This window comes from Corvus cornix, chromosome 3 (assembly GCF_000738735.6).
Source record: "Corvus cornix cornix isolate S_Up_H32 chromosome 3, ASM73873v5, whole genome shotgun sequence".
Taxonomy (NCBI): Eukaryota; Metazoa; Chordata; class Aves; order Passeriformes; family Corvidae; genus Corvus; species Corvus cornix.
Genome location: NC_047056.1, coordinates 60,737,903 through 60,763,312, shown reverse-complemented (window position 1 = coordinate 60,763,312; position 25,410 = coordinate 60,737,903). Strand labels below are relative to the sequence as shown.

The 25,410-nt window shown below is 40.7% G+C and overlaps 1 protein-coding gene across 17 annotated transcripts in view; it reads right to left on the bottom strand.

The window, feature by feature from the left end:
- PTPRK (protein tyrosine phosphatase receptor type K) overlaps positions 1 to 24,492 on the bottom strand; it is a 387,506-nt gene extending 363,014 nt beyond the window's left edge. For 16 of the 17 annotated variants that reach the window (XM_039568293.1, XM_039568298.1, XM_039568297.1 and 13 more), the window contains exon 1: positions 24,260 to 24,492. In XM_039568293.1, the coding sequence (XP_039424227.1) occupies positions 24,260 to 24,371 (112 nt within the window). In that variant the 5' untranslated portion in view covers positions 24,372 to 24,492. Of the gene's footprint in view, positions 1 to 23,587; positions 23,706 to 24,259 lie in introns of those variants that run through there. The other variant, XM_039568296.1, reaches the window with a different exon arrangement.
- Positions 24,493 to 25,410: the final 918 nt, after the last annotated feature.

The window sequence follows — 25,410 nt, the reverse complement described above, 5'->3', positions numbered from 1 at the left end:
ATCCTACTGGTCTTGTCCTCCTTCCATCTCTTGAACAAAGGGATTGACATAGAATTAATGACCAACAAAAATTAATTAAACAGGACGGGTGAGAAAATGGAAGCATCTATTCTGACGTGTCCCAGAAGCATTAAAATAATGCCTTACTTAGCACTAGTGGACAACATTGTAAAACCTGTCTCTTAAAAGATCTTGGACCAGCTTTAACCTTACAACAAGATTCCAGATGAGGACAGTCTAAAATTGTAATTTTGTAGCAAAGTTATTAGTTAAGAATGCCATATTCAAAAGGCATGCTACTATATCTACCCAGGCATTACCCTCACCTTCTTCACAGACCCTTTACATCCACTGCTGAAGATCAGAGATTCCATTTTTTTAGGAGTCTGACTGGTAGAACAGTTAATGCTCCAATTAACACTGAGATAGCTAACTCTGAGTTAGTCTCCAGTGCATATTATAAGGACTAAATAAGAAAAATGTTGATTTGAACAATTATGGGCAAAACAATTTTTAACATTACATATTTAACATTAATGAATTTTGGTATTTAACAACAAAATGAACTTTGGTATTTAACAACAGAATTTAACATTAATGAATATTGCCAATTTTAATTAGGTTGTCACAAACTCAACAAACACCTCTCAGATGCATCACAGTGCTCTCTGTCCCTCCAATAAAGAGGGACAAAATCCAGACTGTACTGACAAGTACAGCAACCTCTCTAGGTTAAGTTTGTCTCTTCCCAGAGAACCCCTTTACTTCCCAAACTGGACATGAATGACTCAACCATGAGTTAAGTCGACAGCACAGGTTCTAGTTTGCCTGCACAATAGAGAACGATAGTACAAATCTTTCTATCGTTTCTCCTAGATATATCCAAACCTACTCAAACAAAACCAAAGAGAGCAAGGAGTTTCAAATCTGTACATTCAAATCCACTTTTCCTGTTCACAATGTGATCATCATGGAGTTTCAATACAGGGATTCTGCCCTAAATGCTGCTGAACTATAAAATCTGACTCAAAGTTTAGGCCTAGGAGAACACAATGCTAAAAATTCAGGTCATTAAGCCAGGAAAAGATATTTTTAAAAGTAATGTTTTCTAAGAGGAGTCTGTAAAATCAGATGCTTGTGTATTTACATGCTCAAGGTCAGTACTGAGTATGACACAAGTTTCCTGTCTAATTTTCTACAAAGTAAACTTTTAAGACCATAGCAGTCACTGGCAAGATTCTTTTTTATTTAATAAATAAATAAATATATAAATAGAATCACTAACAGCAAAACACCCTCAGCTGTAGTAAATGCAAATGTGGTAACAGGTTAATGGTAACACCAGTGCTGGTAACACAGAGTGGCTGAGCAGAGAAGTCCCTGACCACATATTTCTGTTAATCAGACTATCAAAATTACCTTAATTGCTATCACTTGTCCACTTCAGACACCTTCAAAAACCCAGAAAGCCACATACAAAAGTCCTAGAGAGAGTCGCAATTTCTGTACTGTGCCATTAATAAACTCTGGGGTTTTAGCTGCAAAACACTATCCCTCCACGATCAGTCCAAGAAAAAAGATTCATCTGTTCAAAGAGTTACAGTTACAACCTGGTTTGCACCAAATGGTACATGGAACTCATAAAATAAAAGTGTGATTAGAAGCAGCAGACTTTACCTCCATGCAACATTGTCAAGACCAAGAAAGCAGGAAAGAGAGCCCTGAAACCACAATCTGAAGAATAAATCTGCAATGTTTATCATTTACATCTTTAATGCCACCTAATAATACTGCACGTGCAATTACAGTGGAAAGATATAATTAGGATGATTCATCTAGAAGAGGTAGCACTTTCAGTCTTTTATGAAAAAGGACTTACTAAGCTACTATGCCAAACTACATATTTGCTTTTACAAAAATACTCTCTGGTTTCAAATTTATGAATCACTACAGAAACCTTCAGACAGGACTAATGTCACCCAGAAGGATCGCAAAGTTACCTTGAATAAAAAACATGAAATCGTTTCACTTCAACTCTCTCATTAGCCTGTCCTTTTCAAGTCTTCCCATATGAAATTAGTAATGTCATTAACAGACTGCTTCCCTATTTGTCTAACCCTAAAGGAGGACTACTTAGGAAAAAAAAAATACAACCTGAAAAATGTTTCCACCATGCTGGCATACTAACTATAGCACGCTCATGCTTATAAAAGTTTTCCACATGCTATCCGAGGAAAGTTACAAACAGACTGACACAAAATAATTGGTAAAAGGGGAAGCATATATTCTAAGTTCAGTCCAGTAAGATTTGATTACCAATTCTGACCTTTTACCACTTGAAATCGCAGGAGAAAAATAACATCACAATGACAAAAACGCAAAACCCTTTAAAGTAACATTGTAACCTTTTCGAGCAGTTGAAAACAGATATTAATAAAGTGTCAAAGAGGCCACAGGAGACATAACACAGGAGGCATGAGGAGGTTTACATAGAGGAGGCTTACAGAGAATACTGGCATTTGAGTTGGTTAAACCAACATATGGCTGAAAATTAGAGTGCACAATTTTTTGGTTTTCATCTAGGACTAGCGGCAACAAGCATTGCACAGTGCTTCAGAATGAAATAAATTGCATCCTTCTCCCAGAAGTGGATGGAGAATTCTGGAGAATTTCCAACCTTTTAGCTGCAGCTGTAACTGCGAGGAGCCCGGGGAAATGGAGTGGGCACTTCATCCTTCCTAGCCGACAGCAGGCAGTCAACCCAAGTTAAAGAAAAACACTCAGCCTTAACTCTGAAGCCCTAGAAAGCTATCCAGACATGTCTGATGGGGAAAAAATTGAAAGGTTTGCCAGTAAACAGGTTAACAGATGAAGGGAACGCCTAGGGGCATGATTAATATTCATCACTCTTACCTAGTGGCACACCAACTATGGCCTCCACCCTTTGTGCCTGGACTCATGCTCACCTGAGCCACAAAGCCAAGGATCTGGAGCTCTCTCAGATCGGGAATTGACCCTGCACTCCCAGGATCGCTGCTGGCCCCGCTGCCTCCCTGCGGCAACAGCATTGCTCCTGGCCCACCCTTCCACCTAAGTAGCACCTCAAGGAATAGGTTCCTGCTGGATTATCAGGCTGGACTGGCAAACCCGGAACAGGGAGTTTCATGCCAAGGAAAGAGGAAGAGAGAGGCACCAAGAGAAGCACCAATTCAGGTCAGCTGCCAAGGAACCTGCTCCTAACCTTATCTCATGGAAAACCAGGAAAAGAAAAACTGCTTGTCGTGTTAACCTAGATGCATTAACATTTTTAAGTTTTTTAGACAGCAGTCAAAATCTACTCAAGCTTGGGGAGAAGTTAAAAAGTCCCTTGCTTCCACACTCCATTCGTAGAAATGAAGTAGGATTGAAGACACAATTACCATAACCACTTACTTTCCAGAGCACTAAAACCTGTATGTAAAGTTCAGCCCAAAGTCTCATGACAGCCTAAAGCTACCATGAGTAATACTGACTTCCACAGCCGACAAGTCAGGCTTCAGCCAGTCTCTTCCAGCTTTCCTTCCAGTGTCTTCACAGGGAAGTTTGTTACCATCCTCAGAGGTGGCTGAGCAGAAAGGTCACAGAAATACTAAAGATTTGAATGACAAAATCCTGGTGCCAGGGCAATCTCGTACCAGCCAAAGTTTCTGTTTCAGAGGAGCTCCAAGATCCTAAGCACCTGCCTCCAGATGCTGGAGGCAGGCTGGAAGCAACCCTCCAACAAATCCCAAAAATGCACTGTAAAAATCAGCTCCAAATTATACATTAGGCCAGACAAATCTATAACCCCATGATGGAATCAAACTTGCAGTTGATAATCCTAGAAAAATGCAGAAACATAGCACCTGAATAAATCAATTTCAACTTGCCATCATGAAAAATAATTATTTCAGTTGACTCATGGTTTCTCTCCTGGTTTTCCTTCTGTTTGCATTAGTAAAAGCAATTGGAACAAGTGCTCAATAATTAGAACACAAAACAGATGAGGGGTAATAATAATAAACTAACATGCAGAAAAGTTAAAATTACATAAGGATGCATACATGCACCTTATTGAGAACCTTTAAATGTTCCTTGTCTCAGGTAAAAAGTGGAGAGTGAGACATTTTTAATTCACGAATTTGCTACAGGCATCATAGTTTTGGAGAAAACAGGTATAACAATTTTGTAGCATTGCTTCAGCAATGCTTGAAAGATTTCTTGTTTAATTAAGATGTTCTTAGAAACACAGAAGGGGAAATAAATAAAATACCAATCTTCCTGAATGTAAGCAGATTTTAGGGGTTTTTTTTAGTTTTTCTTCTAAGAATGCCAAATGCTCTATAAAATTGCCTCTCTCCCTACATTAGAAACTAGCCTGAAAACAAAAACATTCACACTTCTCATTTCTTTCCCTCCTTGTTCAAGCTAGAAGTATGTAATATCCATAATACACATGGCTCCGCAGTGAACTGTGACTTCAACGTACTCACTTGACAATGAAGAAAGCCCCAAGGTCCGTATTTGTAGGAATAAACCAGATCATACTAATCTGGCTCTAGGAATTTCAAGACTGGTATCATATTGCAAGTGGCTACCCACTTGAACATAATTTCTCCTCAGGTTTTTTCTTTCTACTTGAACTGCCAGCAGTGTTAACTCATTCAAGCAGCACACATTACCACTACGGAATCCAAGGAAAGCTCCAGATCATACAAAGAACAACTTCCAATACATGAAACCAAACAGAATTTAAATTTAATTGGTGTTGACATATTTTAAACAAACCAGTCTTCAACTAGCAATTTGGAAGCCTACACACTAGATTTGAAATTATTTTACAAATGCAGGCTTGAAAGCCTAAAAGTTTTTCTTTTATTCAAACTAACAAGCCAAAAATGGGATAGATTTTTCTTGTGAATGAGAAGTTTTAACTGGAAACCACAAAGTTTATGCTAATTGCTTTGGGCAGTCCTGGAGTATTCTCTGAATGGGGTTGCTTAACTTTCCTAAGCACAGTCAATTTAAAAAGAATAATCAAGAAAAACCCTTTAGAGTTTAAGCATTTTCCCAGAAATTCCAGGAAATTAAAATTCCAATCATATAATACCAAATATTTCAAGGACGTTCAATAAGATGCAATACTGGCAGTATTTAAGAATGGGATCCAAAGTCTAGGCCAATAAGTAGTGATTTAACATTTTCTTCATACTTCTTTTAAATCACAGAGTGGGGAAAAATACAGAATAATAAAAAAAAATGAAGACAAATATCCTATTAAACACAGTCTTCTGGTTTTGGTGCTTCAACTGTTTGTCAGCTTCTCATTTTTTTCTCATTTTCATCAATATTATGGGATTTCCTATTTAAAAAGCATTTGAATCATCATTATTGCTGAATTTCTGAATGGCAAGGAGTCATCAACAATGATGTACTGTACCAAAAAAAAAAAAAAGAAAAAAAAAAGAAAAAAAAAAACATATGTGGGTCAAGAGCACTATCATTCCAATGGGAAATGTTACCAGCAACCAGTGGGAGAGAGGGTTTTTCCCCCCATCTAAAGCAACTTAAGCTCCTGATCTTTCTCAAATCAGAATTTTAAAGCAAACATTTTTTGATTATCTGCATATTTGCCCTCAGTGTCTATTTTCATGACAACAGGCTGCTAGCCATGTGCAGTTTTCCAGAGTGTGCATCAAACTCTTCATCAGACTGAATTTACAGCATGCAAATTACTGAAATTATAGCATGCAAAAGAGGAACAGAAGTGACAGGACAGTACTCAGTAATACATACATGGGATATAGAAGTGGAAGCAAAATCCTACAATCACAACAGTCTCCAAGGTTAGTGTTATGTAACCCCAAACTGAATGCACTTTAAGTGAAGGACTCTTCCTTCAAATATAGCAAATGTGGTATTAACTAAATGACATCGAATGATCTTTGCAGGTAGCACAGATCCCATAACAGAAGGCATTTTGCCCACAGAAATGGCTGAAGAATTCTGTGCTAGCTAAACGAAACAGAACTCAATCCACTCTTTTAATCTTGTAGTTAAGCACCAAGAAGCACAATAGCCAATCAAAATTACTCACTTGGATATTAATAATTTACATTGAACCTACAGAAAATTACTACAAAATTTTGCACTGATCTTCTACAAAACAAAAGTGTCTGTACTTCTGGAATGAAAGACTGCTTCCATTTCAAATTCTAAATTCACAACAAAGTCATCACTTAATTTATCATATATTAAAACAAATACGAAGAGGTAACTACTTTTCCCAAATACAAAATAGCCTGAATATATTAGCTCAAAAAGTTTTGACAATATGAAAAAGCTTGTTTCACAAATACTAGTATACATCACATCAAACACATCATGCACAAAGGTGTTATTCTGTGGGCTGTTTGAATTTGAGGGTTTGGCAGAGGGGGCACATTTTCCTTGGTAAGCAGCAGCTTGTTTCTTGATTTTTAACCATGAGAAGGTTGCCTGTAACAACTTTAGAGCACACAGCTTCAAGGAGACTTTAATCCCTTTCAGAATCTGCCAACACAGCGTGCTCACTGCTCGAACTGCCACTGGATTGGTTAAAGCGGCTGAAGGAGTTAAGGCCCCCTTTGCTAAGCAGAAGCACGGCCATCCACTGTGGTCACAAAGGAGTAAACACACTTCCCTCTCCATGATCTGCATCTTCAAGCTCTGACCGGGATTATTAGAGCAGATGGTCATGGATCACAATTCCTTAAATTGCCCCAAAACAGATCACTAGATGCCTCGGGGACCTTAGTTATCTGAAATACTTCTGAGGCTAAAGCCAACCAAGTCTCAAAGAAAGCACTACACAAATGATAAATCAGTCTTGCTGACAGACCTTAATGCCATACTTTTAGTTAAGTGCCTGGTGTTTTGTAGGGGACACCCCTTCCTACACATTTCCTTATTGATAACTTTAAAAATAGCCTTGTACTAAAAGCTACGCAATTTGCACAGCTCAACTTGAATAAGCATAATATATCATCTGAGTTCACACTTCTTCTCAAGTAACTTTGTTGGAGAACCTGAAAAATATACCTTCCTGATACACTGAGGAAGAAGGCTCAACAGGGCCTTCAGAGACTTCCCAAAAGAGAAGGATAAAACAAGGGCTCAACATTAAAAAAACAGAGATTTGACATTTATCCTCAGCAGAGCAAGGAAGAGCTGAATCATATACCTACCTTATTTTAATCTTGACAAAAGTGTTTATGTACCATAGGATGACATATTGGAACAATGAAAATTAGTCTAAATTATCTCTAAAGTCATTTTACTTCACTTTGAAAAACTTGTGGAGCCTCTTTTTCCAGAACTAGTCTACTTTAATCCAATTTAACCTAATCCATTCCTAAGGTGAATTACACTAAACTGAATTTTAATACAACATTTTAATACTGAATGAAAGCAATCCACACAGAATTTTAACATGATTCAACTAAAACGTTTTAAATTAATTTTTAATTTGAATGTGACCTTATTGTCACATATGGACACATCACCTTCACGCATGTTTTGAGAAAAGGTCTGGCAACAGAGAGAAGTGTATTTACACACATGTCTGTGACAGGCAGAAAACTTCACATAAGGTGTGCTCTGTGTTGGAAAGGGAGTTTTTCATTCCACCACCTCCTTCAAAAAGCCAAGGGTTAAACAGGCATGAGAGGTTTTACCTCAGCAAGTGTTGAATACAACTGTAAGGTGCCTCTTTCGTGGAACAATGGAAATCACATGGAAGAACTTCCAGACATCCTCTTACTAGGAGAGCTATGCTTTCCATATAACAGAAGCAAGAAGTCAAACTCCAAACCCTTGCTGTCTTCATGCTTGATTTGCAGAGTGAATCAAGTTTATAAATGAGTTTGCATGAAGAAGCATAAATTTTGCCCAACTCACAGAGTTGGGGGGGAGGGGGGGGGGGAAGAAAAAAAGCAAAGAAGTCCATGTGTTTCTGCAAACCCGTTCCTGGGTTAGATGTGAATGTATCATCATTTCACAAAAAAAAATAAAAAAAAAGAAAAATCTAGTCTGACTGCTCAGCGAAGGAGCAAAGGTTATCAAAATGTCTCTCTGGAGCAGAGACCAGCCAGCCATTCTGCCAGGCTGGAGCCTGCACTTTCAACCTGCATCGACCTGTTCCCACGCCCCATGAAATTGCAGGGTACAGTTCTACTAGAATCAAAGAAGTGTTGCTTGTAAGACACCTCTGGAGGCCATTTAGGCCAAATATCCCCTTCAAAGCAGAATTATCACCAAGACTATAACATTAGCCACAGCTTTGTCTAGCTGAGGACTGAAAGCCTCAATGGACAGGGGTTGCCCTGGGCAGTCTGTTCTGCTCTACCACCCTCCTACACACGAGCAATGTTTTATAGTACTCAAGCTGAGCCTCCCAAGCTGCAATTTGAGTCTACTGCCCCTTACTGTATTATTTGCTGCTATCAAAGAGATGGTTTCTGTCATCTTCATAACCACCCTTCAAGTTCTTGCAACCTCCTGTTAACATTATCCCCTTACTCTTCATCTTGAGACTAAACAAGCCCAGCTCCCTTCAGGTGCCCCTTGGAGATCACACCATCTAGGTCACACCATCTAGGCCCCAACCTCAGTAACTTCCCAAGAGGCTTCAGCTTCCCCACATCCTTTGTGACCTGGGAGAGGGCAAGAGCCACAGTTCCCAACAAAATACTCCAGACATAAGTCACCAGCACTGAGTAGTGGGGGACAGCAGCTTGCCACAATCTGCCAGCTACAATCCTCTCAGCGCAGTCCAGTATGTAATTCATTTTGCTCACTAAAATAAAAAATTAACTAAAAGCCCCACGGAAGCAAACAAACAAACAAACAAAAAAACCTCACACGCATACCCAGCCAGCAATGAACCACAGACCCCTTTCTCGCAGGGCATCACCCAGCCACTATCCAGCCTGCACCCACAGGTATTCCTGCTGCCAGGATTGGCCCATGCACTAATGTTCTTGGTCCAGACGCCGTTCACAAATCCACTCAAAATTAAATCATCAACCCCAAACTGTTCTGGCTCGCAGTAACATCCCATGTGTCCTGATTAACACAGCAGAAGAAAGAGACACCACAACTTACTCCGTAAATCATTCTATTTCAACGACAGCCAACAGAACCAGGAGCACTGGTCACCCTCCATTAGAAAACTAGCATTGAAAATGGAAAGACAGCAATAAGTGGTAGTGTAGGTATTGTTACTATAACATGAATTACAATTATGCTTTTCTTTTGAGTGCCTAGTGAAACACACAACTTTGATAGCTGACATCCGCATGACTTCTAGCCAAAGGAAACTTATATGCCTGAAAGATTTGATGCTAAAACTTGGGGATGCAGGGGAAGATTCGAAAATTTTTCTTTATCATCAGATATACTCAGTGTGCAACCAAATATATCTCATCTGGAATTGTATTTTGAGATAACTAGTTTTATATACTTCCCTGACTTCTGTGAAAACATTTACTAGGAGAACTCAAGAAAAAGCAGGGCAACTAAAGTGTTAAATACAGCATTTAACTAAACCATAAAATAAAAAAAACATATTCCACTGTTTTCTAACAGATAAACTACGAAAAATTTGCATTTCCCTCCTTCTAAAGAACAATCTCATCTCTGACACTCCATGCTTTTGGGAGCTGTTGCACTAACAGAGGTAGAAAAAAAAACTGTCTCGTATGTTAATAATGACATTGATCCTCCATTGCTTAATCAGAAATCTGATCTGCTTATTAGTTACTGTGCAAGGAAGAGGATTAAATATGAGAAGAGTGAACTTGCCACAATATGCTTTGCAACATTAATAAAACATTCAATAGTAGTTTTGTTGCTAAATCTGCTAAAGTAAAATGTTCAAATGGCCTTGGAAGAATCTATTTGACAACAGAACATTAGTCTCTGATAGAAAGTCAAGGTTACTTCCTATCCAAGTCCTATAAGATGATCTCCTTGAGACAGAGAATGCATGTATATCTTCTTTGCAAATCACATTTTCCTTAGTCTGTGCGATATTAATTTCCTTGGGGGTGGACACCTCCATGAAGTTGCAATGGTTCATCTCCTGGTTCTGGTCAACTCCTGTTTTAATCTCATTTCCAGATCACACTCTTCACACATAGTGAGATATTAAACTCTATAGGGGCAGACATCTCAGCTGGTCTTAGCATGCAGCTTCCCCCCTGCTCCTGGTCAATTCTTATTTTAACTCCAATTTCCTATGATTTATATTCCATTTTCAAGTTTAATATATTCTACTTCATTTTTATTAACAACTCTTCTCTCTCCCTCCCCTACCTCTTTTCAGAGATTTTCACAGGAAAACTACTAGTTTGGCCCCATTTACCAACCATTTCCCTCAAAATCATTGTAGGTGTTACTGATGTTATTGCCAGGCTGAGACGTTATTGGTGTCTTTACAAATAAGTGTTATTACCATCAACGCTACTTGCAAACACACTGACATGCTTGCCTTATTAAGGACTAGTTCTCTCAGTGGGGTATAATTTTGTGCAGTCTTGCTTCATATAAAATTTCACTTACCTGTTGCAGGATGGGATAACCCCGCACCTAGGTAACAAACTAGGACATCATTTAGAACATAAGAAATTAAAGCATAATGCCACATTGTACACTCTGATTGAGTCAAGTCTTGGTGCTAAATGAGGGGTATAGTACAACAGAAATCACAGGAACATGAGACTAAAGTACTTCAGGTCTCTCAACTATGAGTATCGCAAGGGGCAACAGAATCTCAGAGAGGAAAACAGAACCAGAGATCTACAGCCTGCATGATATCTGCCTCAAACATTTTGAGGCCAATCTTTGCTCTTCCCACCCAAATAAAGATCATTGTATGAATACAGTATTTAATTTCACTATCTAAACAAGCTTTCAGTTTTTCCTGCCAGGTTATCTTCTTGGCCTTGAAAACACTCATCACTAAATTAAGACATCATCATCTTCATCTCTTATTTGCTCACCACTTGAAAAGCCTACTAGCCAAACACTTAAAACCACAGTAGAGATGCATGTTCGTGAAAAGGGGAAGAGACATAATTTCAAAAATATTGTTACTTTTTCAGAGCATGTTCCTCTTCAGTTTTTTGTCCTGCTGATTTTTATACACTCTCTAGCAGGGAGCCTGTCTAGTGTCCTATAGTTTTGGGGGTTATTTTGTTTGGTTTTTTAAAATAAGTCGTACCTGTGTTGGGAATTTGGTTCAAAAGAGAAGGAAAATAAATGCCTTGATTGCCATTTACCATTAGTTTGTTTCTCAGCACAGTTCTCATACGGGTGAACTTCACCACCACAGTCAGAGACGAGCACACCAGAAGATCCACATCTGAAATGCTCCAAGACTTCTCAAGGAAGCTTGATTCAAAGTTAGTGGACTATGTACCATGAGATCCTTAGGAATCCAAGACACCAGAAAAAAATGAGCCTACAGGAAAGAGACTGTGAAATCTGAGGTAACCCTGCCTGACTACACCACATGCAATGGTTCCAAGTGCCTCACTTTCTGTAATGCTTCAATTCTGCAACCAGCATCTGTTGCACTAGATTGCTTGCCAATGCAGATACGGCCATAGTCCTTCTAAGACACAAAAAAAGAATTGCCCTGAGAGGTACTAGCATCACAGATAAAACTGGCAAGATCCTTCTAATTTCTTTCTGGAGCAATTCATAAGTTTCCAAGACCAAAATACAGTGCAGCTAAGTATGCAGACAGCTCTACCCAAACATAACTTTATTTTGCCTTTGGAAATTATTTTTTTTAATGTTTCTATTCACAGACATTCAACATTAACAGTTTAAATTAAAAAAGGATGACTTCCTAGTTATCCAAGCCTTTCATTCCAAAGTTTTTGGAAAGCAAACTGAAATACAGAACATTTAGCCAAGCTTTGACTTCATTTAATTTTACCATGTATTTGCATTTTCATACATGGTCTTTATTGCTGTCTGTCTGTTAGGCTGCTATCTTCTGCAATCCATTAGCCAGTTTTCAAACACTGATTACAGTCCCCCATTAAGAATATCTTCTTTGCCCGTGCATTTTATCTCTTGCTATTATAACATTTCATCATGCCAGAATCTGTAAACTGCGTCTGAGAACAAACTACTCTGTGTCTTAGGTAAACTGATCAATCATATGTGAAAGAAAGCAAAAATACTCCAGGGACTTAGAAGTATTTATATATTTTATCATGTATAAACACATTCATCAAACAGCCACTGGGTCCATTTATGAGCTATACATCAATTACTGAACATTTACATAGAAGATACAATCATTGGTAGTTTATCTTTTATACTGCTAAAGGCAAATCCTCTTAATTACAACTTATTTAGACAGAAGTTTTTAATATGTGCAACTCTAATGTTCTTAATGTTGCTATACTTTCTCTGCTTTTTCCCCTGACAGATTACAGAAATCCTAAAGTTCAATCCCACTCTTTTCCTAAGTTGTGTTCTGAACTGCAAAAGTATAAGGAGATAGCAACTTCTCTGGACCTAAACATAGACAAAATAATCTTTTATATAAGAAGGACCCATTTTGCTTAAATACTGAGGTCAAATACTGCCTGCTCTTTCTTAATTCTTACCCAAAGGAATGTAAATTTAATCAGATACTTAATTGCTACAGTTGAGAGATGCAGTAAACAAGCAGATAAGAGAGAATGTAAAAGATGGACAGGAAGAATACCATGATAAACCATACACAGTCATCTTTAATGCAGAATGTCTCAAAAAAGGATTAGGAAATAAATAGAAACCAGTTTTACCTGGATTCCACCTTGACAAGGCCTTTTTAATATAGTAAACTGGAAGATAAAGGTACCCTAATCTGGGAGTTTAAAAAACCCCACACCAATAAAACAAAAGCTGAGCAGACACATGGAAAAAACTGGAGAATTATCAAGAAAGTGATCAAAACCCCCTACCTACCCGTAGTTCAGTCTTAACTAAGAAGGTATTCATCCCACAGGCTGGTAGGCTAGTTTGTTTTTCTGACCTCTTTCACCTGGCAATACACTCAACATACAGCACGAATAGAGCTGTTTAGAATTTTATGTATTACTGCCCACAAACCTGTCAGTGTAACAAGATGATGATAAAATACAAGTTATTCCTAAAGTACCAAAAGCTGAAGAGCAGCAACAATGATGGGCTTAACTTCTTTCATTCTCAGTCCACATTTTGTGTCTTATAGAGAAAAAAAGGCATCCTTCTCATTCATGGCACAGTACTGAAGAAATTCATCCGCTTCAAGATTTCTGCAATAGATTTACAGATCCCTTCTACCACTTCTTAATTTTACGCTACTCTTTTTCAAATCTTCTATTTTGTTAGCACAGCTAAAATGCTGCCACCATCACAAGACTTGATCCTCAACCACAAGACAATAACTGATGTGGAAGAACATGTAAGGGGACTTGGGATCTTTATGGTTTAAGGACTTAGTTATTACAAAATTGGGATCCCAATACTTAATTTTGTCCTCCAATAAATATGCAACCAGTTGCTTTTCCTTCAAAGACAAAGGAGTAGTGCACTTATGCCTCCCCTATTCTTCATAAATCAAAGTAAGATTATGTTGCTTACCCGTTTTCAAAGTATTATTCAAGACAAGAAATTCTCCAAAACTACTTTCCACTACAGCTTTGTTGCAAGTACTACACAAGCAGTGCCCAGGAAACAGTACTTGGTAAGAACTTAATAAACTGCCTATTAGGTAATTGACATCAGTACTGTTGTGCACTTCAAAAGTGAATAAATTTGTTATTTTATTAGGGAAATAAATAAACATTTACCAACTTCATTCACTTGTTCCTGTGTCCTCTGGGGTCTGCCTAATAGAGAAACTCAGTAAATTTGAGTATTTTCTTTGCCTTTTGCTTCACTTGCTAATGATGGTATTTGTTTAGGTTTAGGTTCACGATGCAAATGCTTCACATTCAAGAGCAGTGGGGTTTTTTTGTTGTTTGTTTAATCACATATTCACTTCCACTAAAAGATAATTATTCTAATTCTTTCAACTTCTTCATCATAGAAAAGGACTGGCCCATTAATTACTTAAGGTTGCTTTCAGGTGGCAAGAGTAGCTGTTTAAAGAGATGGATGGCCAAAATTATTTCCCAGAAACTCAAATTATCTGGTACTTGTTTTCATTTCCATTTCCATGCTTAAGCAAACAGAGAGAGATGTTTATGCTTAGCATCTGGATACTATCACTATGAAAGCAAAGCAATCCAACAGATATTCCAGTATTCCTAGGGTCTGCAAATGTCATTATTAATCACAAATGCTACTCTTTCAGGTTCACAGCCTTGTCACATAGCCCATAAAGCTCAGACCAAGGATTTTAAAATACATGGTTTCTGTCAACCTTAAAGCAATGTACAGACTCCCCTCTTTTGAATGCTCGTAAAGAACATCTGTGCAGCCTCTCTAAATGAGAGCATAATCCTGCCCTTCCAAAATGCTGGTCATTTAATGCAACTCCTTGTTCAACATTTGACAGAAACACCAATAAATCACCAAAAGAGTTGAGCATTTGGAGTATAAGCTCAAAAAATGCAGATAAGTGAGCCAGAGAGAACAGTCACCACCCCCCAAAAAGCTGTTTAGTATATCCATTTCAATGCCTTTAAAACAACCTATAAACTGAGTCTGGTAGTTAACTGCTGCTGTGCAGACAACAGGGTACACAAACTGGCCAGGAACTTGCTCATCCCTGGAAAGAACTACAGACCTGGAAGCACTTCATGCCTTCAACATGACTCAGAAGGAGCTGTTAACCTACCCTACAGTACTTAACCAAATCAGCTTACAGGTATTTCAAATGAAAGGAAAAAGAAGGGGAAAAAAAACGGGAGAGGAAAAAAAGTACTGGGAATAACACACCACCTAGGAATGCAACACCTTCCCGCTTATGTAAGAAGAATCAAAGCATTAAACCATTAAACTAACTTTATCAAAGGAAAAAGTCAGCCACAGTGGCCAATAACAGCATCTAAAGTCAGTAACTACTAACAGAAGTGGTTCAAAAATATTAAAAGTTAAAACAAAAACCAATTTGATTAACAACTTCTCACTTCCAGGTTTCAGCCACCTCAGTCAGAAAAAAACCCCACCTTTAAACCTTTACATGCTGTGACATTACACCCATCTATTTAGCCTGTGTCTACCAGGAAAATTATAATCCCTTTCATTACCAAGCCTCGTTTCAACTGATTCAGAAATCCAAATCATTACAGGCCAAGGGTTTTGCTCTTACCTGGAAATTATCTTTCTTTAATTCACACTTACATATCTACTTACATTCTTACAAGTAAGTAAAGCAAGGAGACAAAGGGTTTTCTTTGTGGTGGGGGTTGTGAATAGTTTGTTATGCTATCTGAAAGAAAAGGTAGCAAGGAAGAAAAGCCAGCCCCTCAGAGATTTACAAATGCAAGAAACTTAACATAAACAGACCTTTTGCACTAAACAAGACCACACACACAAAGTATTCATATGCTGAAGAGTTGGCCAGCCTGTGGAATGAGTTTTCAATTTCTAATATACTCACAAATTGAGTCAGGACTGATTACTGGTAAAAACTAACTGCAAGGAGAATATTTGTTTGGCTTTTCTGAATTGGCTAAGGAAAAGACTGAAAAGATAATTTTATTACAATTCTGCTGTGCAAGAGTGGAAAGCCTCTTTAACTGGAAATTTTCTAGCCTGGAAAGTGAACATGGAATGCACCAAACCACATTGTCGCATAAACAAAGACAGATACAGCTAACCAGTTAAGCAAAGGAGCACACAAAAATTTCACGAAAAGTCAAATTATATTTATACTCAACTATTTATTTATACCTAACCATTCTGAGTAAGGAATCTCATCTACCTTACCTCCCTTCACTTATGGCACAAAACATTAAACTCTTCCAACAAAAAACAAGGACAGCCAAGGAGGTTAAAAAAAAGGGGCAGAGGGGGCTGTCACAAGTGTCTAAGGTCACTTAAAGAAAACACTGGCCTGGGGAAGGTGGGAGGCAGATGCACCACCACAGGGACAAGGAGTGTGAGACCAGCAGGGAAAATGACAGTCCACTTCTTATTTCAGGTATGGGGGAAGGGATTATGGGACCAATCATTCAGTAATTCCGAAACTGGACTGGTGTCTTCTGTTTACTTAACATTCTTAAGCCAACACCATTATTTCCTCTGTAAAACTTATGACAAATAGCACTGAAGTTAACACAACAGTGTTTTGATATGTATTGTCTACTTACAATGCATGCAGCACTCAGACTCAAGCATACTAATTGGAGAGATGTCTGAGAAAGTACATTCTGCAATTGTAAAAATGCATTTCTTCTAAGGAATCAGAAGTTGAACAAAACATAATACTGCCTTTATTTTTATAAGAAAGTGTCCCTTTAAAGTATTTTAAACAGAGTGACGGCAGTCAGCACTGACAACTTATCTAGTCATGAACTCAGTCACATTTCTTCAGCACTCTCATGGCTGATAAGTGCTTTCACATTTACAAAGAACAGGCAAATAGGATGACACTAGGAGAACCGAGACAATTTTGATCTTACTCTAGCCTAATGTCACAGAGCTGTGATACAGATACAATGAGGTGTCAAAATACAAAATCAGAGCATTTTTCTAATTAATAGCGACAGGGCAACTCTCTGCCAGGTCTCGTATTTTTATTTTTCACTGTAGTGAAGAAGGCAAAAACAGCCTAAAATTTCAGAGCTTTAATAGTCTTTTTTCTTTTTTACTTAAAACCATAAATCATTTAAAAACAACAAATATCATAAACCACACTATAGTACTCACAAAGCACAACATCTATTCAGAAATAGTAATACAAAAAACAGTTCAAGAAGTCAGTTATCCAGTCAAAAATTGAACTCTGAGCAGTTTTGAATTAACTTGAATTACAGCCACAATTCTTCTTCATAGCATTTTTCTCTTCTGGTTAATATTCATCAGTCGTTTTTACTGTTACAGAACAAGTGTTTACACACAAAAGAAGAGCATACAACTCCACCTCAAAATAAATTGAGTAACCAGTGTGTAATAATTAGAATGAACATAGCATAATTTCATTGCAACAGAACTTGGATTGAAAGTATTCAACAGTGTCTCATAAGTCAGTAGAATTAATTTCATGACACGGTAGTTGAGAAATGGCTTCTTTTCCTACTCAATTAATAAATATAATCACATGTTTTTAGTAAGTGGCAACAGAAGTAAATGACTTTCTGACAAACTGAAAGGTCCAATCTTTCATACACTGGCTAACAAAAATAACCTCATATTACCTTAGTACTGGACAAAGAATTGAACTTTTCCACAGCACCAATCCTCAAGAAATTTAATCCCTCAGATCTTTTACTGAAAATGCAAACACAGCTTTCAACTACATGGCCTCCTAGTAAGAGCAGACTAAGTGGCTTGCAAATACATAGCAGGTATGCACTATAGGTGACTTCAGCTGGGTAGTTTGCACAATTTTAAACAACTAGTTTAAAGCCACCTGTAGTCAAGGCTTACCAGGAAACAGCACAAGGTAATGACCTCTCTGACCTACAAAATTAGGTGTAGAAGGACTTTATGCTCAACCAGATGATGCAAATTTTTCACCAGTGCCATTTACCACTGCCCAAATGGCTCACTCTGGCCTTTAGAAACCATGGCCATTTTTCCTCTTCTACCCACATCCACATCTCATGAGCAATCCTATTTAAAAACCCCAGAGTATGGGCAAGGATAGATCATGCATGGAAAAATGTGGGAACCACAGAAAACAGCTGTAAACCAGTTCCTGCTGTGCCCCAAACTGGGTGTCACAACATCCTTTAATTCTAGCCTTGTACCTAGGTGTCAGCTCCATCAAGTCCTCTGTTGCTTGACATCACAATTGCTCTCTACTAAGTGCCATGAATAGGCCACTCCTTGCTTATACAATTATATAATAAATGCCTTAGCTACCTATTAGAACAAAAGAACACATTTAAGCCCATTTTACTCAGAGCTGCATGTCAGAAACACTAGCATAACGCTGTCATCAGTTGGTGTGCAGTCAGCCAGAACGCAGCCTCAAACGCCTTTACCCAGTCTAACCCCTCCAGCTCCAGAGGGAGCACCAGGCCTCTCTTCCCACCTCAGTCTGTGCCCTCCTGGCCCCTGCTTGTACTTCCTCAGCTGGCATGGTGAGTAGAGTGTAGATCCAGTGTGACTCAAAACAGTTCCAGGTTCACCTCACATGAGCTGCACTGCAATTACAGCTGTCAAACTGAGCCTTCCCACCATCAGCCCTCATCCTCCCAAACATCAGTGAACCAATAGGGAACTAATTCCAAGCCCCATCCTCCCTTCAAGGAGATTGGCATAAAGCTAAACCAACTCACCCACAGGCCACTTGATGGCCAGACCTAGCACAGGCAAAGACCCGAGAGCTACTCAAGTGATAGAAATGCCCCCCTCTGTGGCGGCAGTAATTTAGATTAGTTTAACAGCATAGGCAGATTGCAAATGAAGCTCCAAATCTGAGCACACACTTCTGAGAGCAGCACTACAAAGGCATCTTTTCATGACCATGATAAGCTATGACAGAAGGCATTCCATCAGCACCTGAAAACACAAGGTATATCCTAACTGACTCAGCTAACAGAACTGAAGTAATTTTTTTATTACACATTCAACAGGATCTGTGTTGCAAAAGAAAGAGTAGAGATTTCACCAAAACAGATGCTGACGCTCAGTCACATACCATCTCCTGAGAGGTGAGATGACCTAGAGGTCTACCCAACAGAGATCATACAAAGACCTCGTAAGGACTCAAGAGCAGGAAGCAGCACCACAGCAAGGCTGCAGATCTCTCTGCATGTTAATCCAGACACTGTGAATCTTTACATGTAAGAGGATAAACTCTTTTTAACTTACTTGTATTAACAAGAGCATCTCAAGAAAGAGAAAGAGACAAACTACTGCGGTAAGCATTAAACTCTCCCAAACACCCAACATGATGTCACAGGTCCTTCAAGAGCCTTGCTTAAAATCTCTCCTTCCTCCAAAAGGGCTGGTTAAAGACTCTCTCCTTCCCAAGAATTCTGCTGTCCACTGTCACAGCCACATCACAGACCATCATTTAATGCAATATCTCAGCTCTTCAGTAATGCAATAGTTCCACAGATGTTTCAGCTCACAACCAGGAGTGAGACAAATGGTCAAAAAAGCCAAGGAAATGACAGGAATGATCACACTATAGATAAGAAACAGAGCAGAAATCATTATTAAGGGCTGTATAAACCCATTGGGCAGCTGTCTCACAGATGCTCTGAGCAATGTAGAACTGGAACAGAAAGAGAAGGCTGATAGAGGATAAAAAGAAGATATGGAATTGTAGCTTCATAGAAGATGGCTACAACTGGACTTTTCTGACTAGAAAAAGAACAGTTGAGATAGAGTGAAAAAACTCTGTGTAGCATGAAGAAGGCAAAATGGGATAAATTATTATTCATCTTTTAATACAAGAGCTAGGATATATGAAATACAACTAGCTATTTCAAAAAACAAAGGACCACAGCTTTTCCCATACAACTCATAGATTCCTTACCAGAAAGCAAGGCAAATGCTAAAAGCAATACAGGCTGAAAATGTCATCAGGCACAATCATGGTTACAAAGTCCACTTACAGTACAAAATACTAACACTTTGTCACTGTGGATAGACAATAATCAGAGGAAGTCACTCACCTTGACAAAAATCCCTCTCCCCAAGTGCCCACCATCTGAGACTGGACTAGGTGGACCTCCCACCCCATCGTGTGCAGATCCTCCCTCCTTGGGATTTTTAAATTTTTATTAATTATCATAACTAGATCTTAAATAAGAGCAAGACCTCTTCCTTGTTTTAAGGTGCACTATGTACATCACTACCACACTAATCGAGCAGTATTGTAATTTCTCAGAAAAAAGGGACTAAACAGGACTTCCGGGGTCATTGTGTTGTGGGTGCTTTCAATTTCGCATGAATCAGTTAAATTCCAACTAGAAAATTTATATCCATTGTATAAGTGTAATATGGCACTTGAAAATACAGATAGACAAGTAATCTGTGAACCAACAGTGCCATGGAAGGAACTGAATATATAAAGAGAAGAAAACATTTGAGAAGGAGGTGATGAAAGCGAGAAAATAATTTCACTTCCAATTTCACTCATTTTCCATATAATTTGTCAATACATTTTAACAGCTTGATGGGAAATAAAAAAGCTACTGATAAGTCTCTTATACATAGACGCCTACCTGCACCAGTGTCTCTTGTATATCTCGTATATATGCAAATTGTAGCACATTCAAGGTAAAATGTGACTGAAGAACCTTTTGCTGTTCTGGTGGCAAAGAGCTAATTTGAGTTTGATTACTTTAAAGTATTTTTCAACATTTTCAAAGAGCTCTCAGTGTCTTCTACTATATGATTACAAACAAGAGATATGCTGGTTACAATCTTCATATTATTCTCTGTAAGTATATTTAATGGAAAAAAATGTTATTAAACAAATAATATCTTCTATTTTATCATATCAAATTTCTGAATTAGATTCACTCCCAAAAACAGACTATAACTATTTTATCAGGGGAAGGGAAAATGATTAACTTAGAAATATTTACTCTTGCATGTTCATTTGTGACACTAACTATTTTGCATGCAAAAATCTAAGGAATAACTATTTTAATAAATTACTTGAACTCACAAAACATTCAGTGCTTTTTATGCTTAAAAAACCTGTGGTCTGAAATACCACAGTTAAATACCTTCAGGTAAGCTTATGCACATAGAATTTTTATCCTCATATCTTTTATTTAGTAATTAAAAACCCCACACACTTGCACAGACACCATCAGAGGCAGTGCAATGCATATTTCTATCAGCTAGTTGACAAGCTGGCAACATTCTTCCAAATTTTTTTTTTAAATATTCCTCTTTTTTTTTCAAATTTGAAAATATGCAAATTGCTAAAAATAATATTCAAAAAATATAAGTTTAAAGTGATTGAGTTGTGAAAACAAGCTGAACTTGTTCTTTATCAAACTGTAGGAGTTGCAGATGAAAGGAGGTGCTATATAAGGAATAGCTAGACTTCAACAGAGAACACACTGCCAAAACATTTTGGCCTAGATTCTGACAGGCACGCACCCAAGTTGAAGGGTCATGGAAAGCAGCGGTGTAAAGAAACAATCTACAGAGACCAGAAAACATTACACTGCGGATTATGGCTGTGTTGGGGGGAAGGGGGCGGGGGAGAAGAGCAGAGAGAAGCTGCTTGGGGTTTTGTTTGCTTGGGGGCTTTTTCATTTGAAATCTGGGGAGAAAAACAAAAGATACAATGTCTCGATTATGCACGAAGGGGGCGGAGAAGATATACACAATTTCTAAGACAGCAACAAATTACAAAATGTATCTTGTTCTTTTTCCTAAGTTGCTGCTGCTCCTTCTCATTTGCTTTCATGGAATATGTTAGGAGGAAGAACAGACGGCAAATCATCACACGCAGTTCCCAAAGAAGGCCAACTTTCAAAAAATTCATACTAATTTGATTAGACCCTTAATAAACACGTCAAAGTTTTTATGAAGAATTCTGGATCTTGCTATCGTTCATGCTCAGGAGTAGTACAGAGCATCATAAAAAGGAAATAAAAATCAAATTACAATGAGAGAGAGATTTGTGAAAGGTCCAGACTGATTTAATACCTTCATTAATGACAAAGGAAAATTAACAGTTTTCAATTCTTGCAGCTCAGACAAGAAGAATACTAATAAAAAGGGAGCTAAGAATCAGCTAGGTTTAGTTTAACTTGGAAAAGTACAGGCTGTTATATTATGGTGAGGACGGTGGAAGGCAGTCAATGAAAGATGATTGTAAAACAGTACCTATGTTGAACAGTGGAGATGACTAGGTATAAAACAGATGCTCCAGTGTGCACCAGAGAAACTTCTCGTTATAAGCTACAGAAAGGCTCTCACTGGAACAGCCATACGAACCCAAACCTTCGTGTGCATCCACTAACACCAGGATAAAGAAGTCTCATCAACAGAATCACAAACACACACACACACACTCCAGGGACTGACTTAGAATAACGAAACAAAGTTTGTGGCAGTTACCAAATTCTGTAGGGCATAGCTCTACTTGTGGATATCAAATGCATTTAATAAGAGCCTAAGAACCATACCTTAAACTGAGTACAATGATAGAACCAGCTACTAACAACTCTATTTTGCTAAACCTTCAAAAAAGTCTGAGTGTCTCCGATTAATAAACCTCCGGCTGGCTCAATACATCAGTATTCTTGATACTTGGCAGTAGAAACTAAAGTCTCTAGCTACTGACATGCTATACACACACACACACACAAAAATTAATCTTGTGTTTCCTAGATACAATTGTTCAACTCCATGACAAGCTTCACCTACTCTGGTCAGAAGGATATTGAACGTTCTTTTCCACTTACCTAACACATACCCTACAGTACCAACCCGACTCCTTGAACTTGCAATTCCAAAATGGGCTGCATGCCACATTTTTAGCATAAAATACCACAGACCATATAAGTTATCAGAACTTCCTACTCTCCTTACACCAGTGAACGAGCTTATAAAAAAATCTTTACGTAAGTGTTACCTTTGGTGTTAACATTAGTCTGATGAGTTAAGAGTAAAGCAAAATCACTGGTCTGACTTAACTATGGTTTTGAATGAAAAGATATTACGCTTGGGAATATTTTATTTTAGCTGTTTCTACAACCTACCAGCTGTGTATATGGTACATTTCCCTTCCCGGGTAAAGGGCTCGTAGGCGCTTATGTAATTTTACAATTCTGACACAGAGACGTTAAATTATACACACCAAAGTCAGACACACAAGGATGGATATAATCTGTTCAGACCAGCACTGCTTCAGCGTATTTCTTAATCGATGACATTTCAAATGTCTCAATTAAAAACTAATTTATAGGAGGACCAGGAGGAAAAGAAGAAAAGCCCCTTTAAAGTCACATCACACATCAGTCCTTTAAAGTCTCAAGAGTGTAGATACTTTTATTAACGGCAGTTTTCAAATCAGTAGCCTATGATAAAGATCTCAAATGCCTGTCCAACTGATGCACCCGATGCATTCGCAAGTACTATTCAAAAGAAAGTGGGGGAGGGAAGAAAGAAAAACAAGAGCCTTAATTCTATTTCAGCCAGTCCTTCGCGTAACACTTCACGCCGCGAAAAATAAGAACACGTTCACGATAAAGCTTCACCCCAAGCAAACGAAGGGTGCTTCATAAACTATAGCGGAGCAGGTGGGGGTGACGGTCCGGCGCAAGAGTCCCCAGTGCCCCGCATCGCCCCGGCGCAGCACGGGAGATGCTGCCCCCTCTTCCCGGAGCGGCCGCTCCAGCCCCGGACTCTCTGCCCCGAGGCTCCCCCGGGGCCAACAACTCACCACCGCGCCGGCCGCAGCTCCCACCGCCCGGCCCCGCGGGCTTTAATTCCGCAAAACCCCGTGGCGTTGGGCGGCCGGGGAGGAAGGGGCGAGAAATTCGCATCTTTCACACAAAACAGACGCCGACCCTATCGGTGCTTTCCGTCCTGTTTCTCACCCACCACTCTTTTTTTAGTGTGGGGAGGGGGGATCCCAGTGGCCCCCGTGTCTCCCCGCCCCACGCCTCGGGGCGAGGGGAGCGGCCGGGCTGCGCCCTCCGCGCCGGGCAGGGAAACGCCGGGAAAAGTTTGAGCGGGGGAAGGGGCGACAACAGCTCCAGCCCCGCCGGCACCTGGGAGGCTGGCCGGGGGAGAGAAGGAGGAGGAGGTGAGGAAAGGGAGTTTGTGAGGCGCTCGAAGCCCGCGCTCGCCCGCCCCTGCGAGCCCCGCACCAGCAGCCTGCGCACACGCGTGGGTCGCCCAACGCGCCCCGCAGAGCGGAGGCGGTGGGGGTGTGGGGCAGCCCCTCTGCAGCCCCACCGCCGGTCCTCGGGGCGGGAGCCGGGCCCCGGAGCAGTGCGACCCTTCCCAACCCTCTCCCCTTCCTTCCCCTCCCTTTCCCGGCAGGCAGTCCGGGCACGACAAGACCCCGGCGCGCCGCCCGCCCTTACCTGGGCGCCGAGCAAGAACTCACCTGCCGAGAGCTGGGCCCGGGCCGCCCCGAGCAGGGCGGGCGAGCTGCCGGCCAGCAGGGCGAGCGCCGCCAGCAGCGGCAGCGAGGCGGCGGCGCCGGCCCCCCTGCCCATACCGACTTGCGGAGAAGTTTCTGAAAGAGGCCGGGGCTGCCCCGGCCCGCGGCGGCGGGCGGAGCGCAGCTCGACCTCCCCTCTCGCCGCGGCGCCTCGCCAGGAGACCCCCGCGCCGAGGGGCGCCCGCTGGCCCTGGGGCCGCCCGCTGGGGCAGCCGTCTGCGGCGCGACGAACGCGGCGGCGGTGGCACCGATTCCCCTCGTACTCCGGAGTTACTTTGCTGCTGGGCGAGTGGGGCGGGAGGGAGGAGCCGAGCGCTCACGTCCAACCCCCGCTCCCCGGCACTTGGCACGGGGAATGTGGGACTCCGGCCCGCAGCCCGGCGCGGGCGCAGCGGCGCCCGGCAGCGCCTCCTGCTGCAGGCGCGGGGGCAGCACCGTCTCGGATCGGCGCTGCCCGGATCGGCTCCGCTCCCCTCGGATCGGCCGTCCCTGGCGCGGCGCGGCTCGGCACGGCTCGGCTCGGATCGGCTGGCTCGGCTTTTCTCCGCCCTCTCCGGCACGGCGCAGCCTGGCTCGGTGCGGCTCCGCTCGGCTCGGCTCGACTCAGCACGGCACCGGAGCTGCTACAGGCGGCTGTGCGAGCCCCCTGCTCTCAACCTCCAGCCTGAGGGGAACCTGCCGCTTCTAGAGGAGAAGGAGGAGAGGGGCGGAAGGGAGAGGGCGCCGGCTGAGCTGGCGGGGCGGGAGGTCGGGGCAGGGAGCGCGGCCGGGGGCGGCGGGTCTCGGGCGCTGGTTGCGGGGGAAAGTCCCTGCGCCTCGGGTGGGATCTGTTGGCTCATCCCGCTCTTGGAAACGCGGTATAGATCGGGTGGCGAGCGTGGTATTATCAGCGCGCATCAAACAGCCTGGCTGTATCCTCGAGTCAGAATTCGTGTTTTTGCTTTCTTTGGCAACACTTGTCTGGCTCCTAACGCCAGTAAAGGTTCATTGTTCGCAACTGGAACGGTAATAAACAGTATTGCCATTATCCTATCATTTCCACGTGTGATCACTATCTGACCTTTCAGACAGGTCTGTGTGCAGCTGTGCGACTC